Raw genomic sequence first — 8,540 nt, 5'->3', positions numbered from 1 at the left:
CCATGGAGAAGGACTTTCAGTCGGCACCATGGTGATACTGGACACCCCCCGCCACTCAGGAGGGGGAAACGGGGAACCATCCAAGCGTGTGCAGTAAGGATGGGACGCGGTTGACTTCAGCTGAGGAGGTAAGGGGGTAAAGAACAGCTGGATATACTCTCATCTCCATCTAAAATGCATGTTTGAAGCTTTCATACGTCAACACTTAGACTGTGGGCCACAGACTAAAGAAAATGACCCCAAACAAACCTAGCCTAGTCAGTCCAACTGGTGATGAAATGTTGCTGTACCTAACGCTAGTTTTGGTTTATCATAGACGCTAGCAAAGCAACACAGTACAGAAAATAAACTCAGCAGAGACGACAGAGCTAGGCTGCAACTAATCATTATCTTCATTGTGGATTAATCTATTGATTATTTTCTTAATTAACCGATTTGTCTATAAAGTATCGATCAGGTCCAAAAGGTCCAAGATGTTGTCCTCAAATTTCTTGTTTTGACATATAGTTTACCGTCACAGAGGAGTGAAGAAACTCATTTAACACAACTCATTTAAGAAACAGGGAATATGGAATCTTGACCTTATTTTCCATAACAAAATGACTCAAAACGATTATCAAAATAGTTGGCGATTAATTTAATACTTGACAACTATTTGAATAATCTTTGTAGCTCTAGTCAGATTCTCCGTGTTAAACCATATTTCTTTAAAGATTACAGTTACGGCTGAAAATGACAACAGAAATAAACAAGATTTCACATTTCAAATCTATGGTCATTTGTTCCCGGAAAGTGATAGTTGCAGTATATAATATGGAGATTTAAACTTCTGACAAACAATCTAAAGTGATGCTTCTTAATAAAACTAATTTTACTTTGATCTGTAGGTGATGTAACCTCTCAAAGGTGTTAGGAGAAGTTACATCACTGCATCTCACTGATGAAGTCCCTCAGGTCAATGGTCATTTCAGCCTGTCAACATGTTTGTCCCTGAGGTCTCTTCACATTAGCCACAGTTTCCACTAATTCCCTCTGAAGCAAATTACAATCAGAGCTGTTGACCAGTGAGACCAATCAGCACGGCCCTCAGAGACTGGTGGGTAATGACCTCCCATCAGACCGCTCTGTCACAACACATACTGGATGATTAGTTAACAAACTCCTGAAGAAAGTATGGCTGCATGACTATGGCCTAAATGATAACCACGATTATTTACCGCAAGTATTCATTGATTTTAGGGATAAAACGTTTCTTTCAAACAAATAATTGAACGAAGTTGGCTAGAAGCCTAGGTGTAAGACAGATTTGGTGATAATTTTTTTCCTAACAAAAAAGGCAAATGAGAGGACAACAGGTGTGATAATACACTTGTAAAGGTTTCAAAACAGTATCCTGACTAAACTTTGACGGATATCCGTCAACACACAGCCTTCTAATCTTAACTTCTACTCAAAATAATTAATGATTTCTGCTTATCTAACTTATAAATTAAGGTATGATTTCATTTATTTACCATGAATTAAATAAAGTGCAAAACTAATGAAGATAGCCAGGAAGGTGTAACACATATTGGGTGAAAATGGTATGCTTTATAAACAGGCAAACCAGAGGACAACAGGGGCATGTCCATGGGAAGACAATACTAGAGTTAAATGAAGAGAGCAGTGTTTTCATTACCATGTTGTGCTATGTTCCAATTATTGGCATCAAAATAAGTAGGGCTGGAATATTCAGATATTCATTTTGGTAGGTATACTGCCAGTCTCTCATAGCTGGCTCTATCTCCACAGTGCTGTGGAGGAAGGTCTCTACACCACAGATGCATTCTTGGATAGAAGAAAATACTCTGGGTTGTTTGCATTTCTATGAACCAATCCCAATCATATTGGGACGCAGCGATGGTGGCTCTGCAAAAGTCTCTGGGAAGGAACTTGTTTTGGTGGAACATTTGCACCCCGCAAAAGAAAACACATCTAATATTAAATGTTAACTGTTGACACATTACAGTAACGTAAGCCAATTAAATTAGCTGGATACGGTGTTTAATGGCATTAGCTCTTACCAGTAGCTTGCTAGCTCCAAGTTTGATGTTGTTCCATGAAATCTGGATAGTGCATCGCGCACGTAGGAGCGCATGTAGGTACGCATTGATACTGACCCGACACCGTAGCCTGACGCGCACCTCCACAGAAATGCACCTTCACATCGCGGCGAACATTCAACACAGTCTCACTCCAAGCGTATTAAAAACCTACGCTTGGTCAGGTGCCTTTTGGCTGTTTTTACTGACACAAAAAGTCTCCTTTAGCATCTCAGTCAGACGCAGCCTATTTTTCAACGCTCTGGGTAGGGACTTTTGGCGTCACCTTTTCACTCTGTGTAGGGACCGATTTAGCGTCATTTTTTCAACGTGCAGGGTAAAACCACGTAGTTCTAGTGCTCGATGGGGTTTTAAGCCCCCAACGTCTCCTTCCAGGCAGCGCTGCGACTGTTGACTTCAAGGCACCTAACCCTAACCTTAACCCTAACCATAACCATTGCCCAATCCTAGTGCAGCGCTGCCTGGAAGGAGACGTTGGGGGCTTAAAACACCGATCAACAGTTCTAGTTAGGATAAGATTGTGGGCAGGGTTAAAGATGTACATTTAAGTGACACATGGGACAAAACAGGACATGAACCCCAGTCTCCTGGATGAAAGTCCTGTGTTGTTTGACCATACCACCCCCCAACCTACCTCCTTAAGAGGACTTTCACTCTTTTATACTACTCTCTACCGTTGTCTCTCTTAATACAGTCTCTGTCCTTGACGTTCCACCTCCGGGATTGCTCCATTGCCGACTGAAATCTCGCCAGATGTCACTCATTTAGGCTGGATATCCGTTGCCTCGGGCTTCCTTTGATTCCTTTGATTTGTGAGGACTATGGTTAACTGTTCCTCAGATCTCTGCAGGGTAAATCCAGACAGCTAGCTAGACTATCTGTCCAATCGGAGTTTTCTGTTGCACGACTAAAACTACTTTTGAACGTACACACGTTCCACCAAAACAAGTTCCTTCCTGAGGCTATTTAGCGGAGGCACCGTGGCTCCGTCTGGAGCTCAGCGCCTCCCAAGACGATTGTGATTGGTTTAAAGAAATGCCAATAAACCAGGAATGCTGTGTGGACTAGCCAGACCTTCCTCCGCAGCGCAGTGGAGGAAGGTTTGGCAAAGCGAGACTACTCTTAATACTATGTCATCTTACGTACAACTGCATCCTGTACAGACACTAAAGGGGGATTTTTGCCTAGCATTAGAGGGTTTCTGCAGGTTTCACCACATCAAATTGAAGACATTTTTGAGACCATTACGAATGAAATTAAAGACCTACGTATATCTAGCAAAAAACATCAGATGTCAGAGTCGGGAAACATCGTTGAACATACACACCAGGACTGATAAAATGTGCAATAAAAAATGTGAATGTGCAATACTGTAAAAACATTTTACTATTTCAATATTTATTCTCTTTAATTATATTATTTATTATTGTGTGTTAATCTGTGTCTTATGGCTGTGGTACAATCCGAAAGAGACTCCCTCCATCAACACGAAAGCTGATTGGCTGCAAAATAAGTTGGTCTTATTATTAGTAAACCCTGGCTGTCTGAGGTGGCTTTAACACCTGAAAGTCCGGACCAAGGTTCATGTTTTTGCATTTGATCCGGTAAGTTTTGGTTTCACATTACAGATATGCAAGCACACTAAAGATCTATACGTGACAAAACTACGTCCTGTCGTCATCACATACGTGAGCTGCGTCTCCAGATACTTTATATTGATTGGTTTGTAGACGGGCTTCCTCATCCTCTCGTATCCTCTCTCTGTGTCGGAGTTATTATAACTGACTGCTGTTCTCCCCTGTGCTGCAGAAGCGAGACATTTACTACCACTTAACAAGAAAACTGCTGATGTATTCTCAGCTCTGACAGCCGACAGCTGTCTGCTCTGAGCGCTGACACCGTCTCTCTCTCAGTCACGTACACACTAATCACTGAGCTCCTTAAAGGAGCTTCCCTGGTCTTATAACAGGATGATATCCTGCCACAGTTTCCTGTATTTGGTCCGAAAGGCCGAACCATCCAAAAAATGCTTTCACACTAGAAACGAGGGGGAGGTTTCACACTTGTAATTTTGGTTCGGATCAAACTGAAAAGTCCGAAGGTCCGGACCAAACGAGGTAGGTGTGAAAGCCCCCTAAGCCACAGTTGAAGCGTCAGTATGTGACAGGTTGGGAATGAGAACAGGACTGGCGACATAGACCGCAACAACTGTGATTGGTCCGCTCGGCCTTGGCTTGGTAGCGTTGCATTTCCCCCGACTCATTTCCTGGTTCTCCTTCTCCATAAACAACATGAAATCAAGGAGAGGGTTAACTTCTCCTGCTAAAGATTTCCCACCGTGGTAGACAATGGTGTAGGCTCTTCGAGAGCCTACGTTAGAGCTGCCCGACAAGGCCCGAGCTGGACAGAATTCAGCCCGAGCCCGACAAGTACACTTTGATTGACAGCTTTCCAAAAGCCCAAACCTGTTTACAGCCCGACATTATTCAAATGCGCGCACGCAAACAGCTCTTTTGCCTTTTGTCAAGAATTAGTCATTTCTCATTAGGCACATGGTCAAAGGTTTTCCATACCTTAGACTTTGCGTTTTTTGCCGGTGCAACCAAAATGTAATCGCCAGAGGCCAGCCTCCGTTTCACCTCCTCAGCATCCATTTTCGTGCTAATCGAAACGCATCACCTGACCGCTCATTTACCGCTCAACCCGGAGCGCAAGCCCAAGCCCGGGCCGAGCCATTGTAAAATGATAGAAATTAAGACTGAACCCGACCGAATCCATCGCAAAGATCTTCAGCTCTAGCCTACGTACTACTATAAATCAGCCTTTACTTCCAAAAATGAAATGAATGTATGCAAATATATAGAGCAACTGACCTTTAACCAAAAGCCTAAATGTCTTAAATGTGTCACTGCAAAAATAGTCTCACATTGTAGATGTGCGAAACATTTTCCTTTATTAACATTTCTTTTTAACATGGATTATTAATGAGCAGCAACCAGAGGGTTCTTTGAGAATGTCGTCAGTCAGCTCGGTCGTACATGTTTAAAAGGAGAAGCAGCGTTTCAGCTCAGCTCAGGAGGGACTCGAAGGTAAAGACTCACCTAACGTCTTAAACTCTTTTGGACTTTCTTGCCTAAGCTTTATCTTGACTTTAAATAAGCTAATGTTAAGTTTAGTGAATTTGTAACAACTGTGTTTTCTATAATACATGTATTTACAGTAAGAAGATATTATGTTTAAGTTGTTAAACATTGGAACCCTTGTGAGAGGCCTCAGACTTCTTCACTCTTGGCAAATAATATTTGAGATGACTCAGAGTGTTTGAAAGTTTATAAAAGACAGACTGATTTATGGTTGACTGGACTAACTAACTGACTGACTGACAGTTTTGCCTCCAAGGTGGCATGATTATATGTGATTTTGTGTGACGAGTTATTCTTTTATTTGTGCAGATTCAACCAAGTGAAGAACAAATGACCTGTTTCTGTGGTTGATGTTTTGGTAGGACATAGCATCCAAAAGAAAAAAAATTCAAATTTTTTTATCATGTTTATCAGTTTGTGCGTTGAACATTTGGGTTATTGGTTGCTTTGCAAGCACAAATGAGGGATCATGATAAACTCTACACAGGTTTCATATTTCACACTTGCTGCCTACTTTGACACCGGGGTTTTGAAATATTTATATTTCTTGCTCATTATGTCTTTATATGTTTTCATAGTTTGTGCTAATGTTTTGCTGATTGTGGTTATCTGTATGAACAGAATCTTACATGAACCTATGTATCTTTTTCTGGTCAGCCTGTTTGTAAATGAACTGTATGGTAGTACAGGGTTGTTTCCATTCCTTCTGGTTCAGATCCTCTCTGACATTCACACTGTTTCTGCTTCTCTTTGTTTCCTGCAGATTTTCTGTGTGTATACTTATGTGTGCGTAGAATTTTCTAACTTAGCCGTCATGTCTTATGACAGATATCTTGCTATCTGTTATCCTCTACAATATCACACTCGTATGACGACTAAAAAAGTTGCCGTGCTTATTGCCCTACCATGGCTTTACTCTTTCCTTACCATTGTTGTTTTGATATCATTGATTGTTCCTCTACAGCTGTGTGGGAACATCATTGACAAAGTTTACTGTAACAACTACTCTATTGTGAAACTGGCATGCTCTGAAACAACAGCCAATAACATATATGGACTCATTCTCACTTTTCTCACAGTCTTTGTTCCTTTCATTATAATTTTTTACACTTACATGAGGATCCTTAAAGTGTGTTTTTCTGGTTCTAAACAGACCAGACAGAAAGCTGTCAGTACCTGCACACCTCACCTCGCTTCTCTGATCAACTTTTCTTTCGGTGTTTGCTTTGAAATATTACAGAGCAGATATGATACAAAGAGTGTGCACAGTATATTGAAAACTGTTTTATCATTGTATTATCTGACATGCCAGCCGCTCTTTAACCCTGTGATGTACGGACTGAAAATGTCCAAAATCTATGTCATATGTAAACGTTGTGTTGTTAAAGTGTAGATCAGGAGAGAGATGTGATCAGGTGCTGTCAACACCACATCAAATCTGGTTCGCAACACTGTGAAGTGTCAAATCCCCATGAACCACTCGTCACATCGGCATGAACTGGATCCATCACACAGCTCTTATTTAAAAATAAAATAGGTCTCTTTTAAAGCTGCTTCTCCTGTTTTGCATTTAAAAGGCTATTTTTTAAACGGAGTGCGGCGCAGTGCTCACTCCACATAAAACGCTACATTACATCTCTTCCTGCTAACGTCACAGAGAACTTTCAGGGCAAAACAGCATCACAGATCTGTTTTAGCCCTCGTTATTAAGTTTGATGTTATCAGCGGATTACTATAAAAACAGGTGTGAGGTTTGGGTTAGGGTTAGGGTTACTACTACTGCTATTCACTAACGGATTATCATGTTTTGAGTCATAATGTAATTAACAGAAGAAGGACATTTAGTTGCACTTGGGTTTTGTAGTGGAAGTTTTTCTCGTTAACAGCAGGAGTGTGGATTAAAAACACAAGAAATGAAACTAATAGAGACTTACTAGAGAATAAAACCAAAGTTTGGTCTTTGAGTATTTATTTACATTTGCAGATGCATCACAGCACATCTGAAAGGGTCTTCTGCTGAAACAAAGTTGAGCACATCTTTAAGTAGAAACTCGGTTAAAGCCCCCCCTCTCATAATATCTTTAGCAGGCCAACAGTTGAAAAAACACCATAAACAGTCCAATCCTTTTACAACCTTCCCCTCTGCTCCTGTTCCCACTTCAGCCTAAACACCAGTGTAGCTTAGGAGACAGAAAGAGACACAGAGCAAATGTTATGGCCCTTTTCACTCTTATTTGCTAAAAGTGAACCAGTTTGAGACTGAGGTCTTTAAACAAAAGAAAAGCTTCAACTAGGCTCAAGGTTTTACAATGCCAGCTGCTTCTCCCTGGAGTCCTAGTGTCTACTCAAAATAAAAGAATATGAGAAAATCTTGTAGAATATATAAGAGAATCTTGTGGGATATTAAACTATTATGTTAAAATACAATTTTCCATTACAGTTTCTACTAGCGTAATGGCTGAAGCTCTTGCAAAACTAAGGAGAACTCAGGTTAGTTCTGCCCTCGGAGTTCACTTTGACATTTACTGGTCAATGTTGTCGCCTAGTGGCGAGGAGTGCAAATTACTTTTACACTGCTGGAGACTGTCTTTCTTAGCTGTGACTACATATAAGCATCTTAAAATGACAAAAATAATGAATAGACAAGAAACTAAAGTGTATGGGTGGGTCCTATGAATATCACATATATTCAATATTAACATTAACCTCATAAGACCAGACTGTTGCATCCTCAGTGCAAGAAGGAGCACTACTGCATCATCAACAACATCATAATGTAGCACTGCTAGCTGTTGCTGCAATATGAGCCATCACTGGACAATATTCTGCACTATACATATTTATTTATTTATTACTCTCTGTTACCTCTAACTGTGCAATATGTCATATCTATTCATCCGCACCTTACTCATGTGTATATCTGTTTATATACTGTCTGTTTATATAAGGGTGTTTATTGTGTAAATATGTTTGTTTTATTACTATTATTATTATAACTAAGTCTATTTCTTATACTTTATGTATATTTTTTCTCCTATGTCTACTTAATGTGTATTTGTGTTATTCTGATGTAATGTCTGTCTGTAATTAGTTTTTTCTTTTGAGCTGCTGTAGCACAGGAATTTCCCCAGTGTGGGATTAATAAAGTCTATCTTATCTTATCTTATCTTATCTTATCTTATCTTATAAACCTGGCGCACACCTTCCAATACACACAGACATAGTAAATAAAGCCCTCCTGTAGGGCCTCTCTGGCTGTCTGGCTGAACTCGATCCCCCAAATGACTCAATGTGA

At 40.4% G+C, this 8,540-nt stretch overlaps 1 protein-coding gene across 1 annotated transcript; it reads left to right on the top strand.

Annotated features, from left to right (window-relative positions):
• Nucleotides 1-5,714: 5,714 nt before the first annotated feature.
• Nucleotides 5,715-6,638, top strand: LOC144515932 (olfactory receptor 11A1-like). The gene has a single exon (XM_078247129.1). It carries the CDS (start codon nt 5,715-5,717, stop codon nt 6,636-6,638), a length of 924 nt encoding a protein of 307 aa, XP_078103255.1.
• Nucleotides 6,639-8,540: the final 1,902 nt, after the last annotated feature.

The sequence above is a fragment of the Sander vitreus genome, chromosome 3, assembly GCF_031162955.1.
Source record: "Sander vitreus isolate 19-12246 chromosome 3, sanVit1, whole genome shotgun sequence".
NCBI classification, from domain to species: Eukaryota; Metazoa; Chordata; class Actinopteri; order Perciformes; family Percidae; genus Sander; species Sander vitreus.
The sequence above is the reverse complement of the archived record's forward strand: the minus strand, read 5'-3'. Positions and strand labels throughout refer to the sequence as shown.

Coding starts and splice junctions, on each gene's coding strand:
- LOC144515932 (XM_078247129.1), top strand. CDS start 5,715: ATGATAAACTCTACACAGGTTTCATATTTCACACTTGCTGCCTACTTT.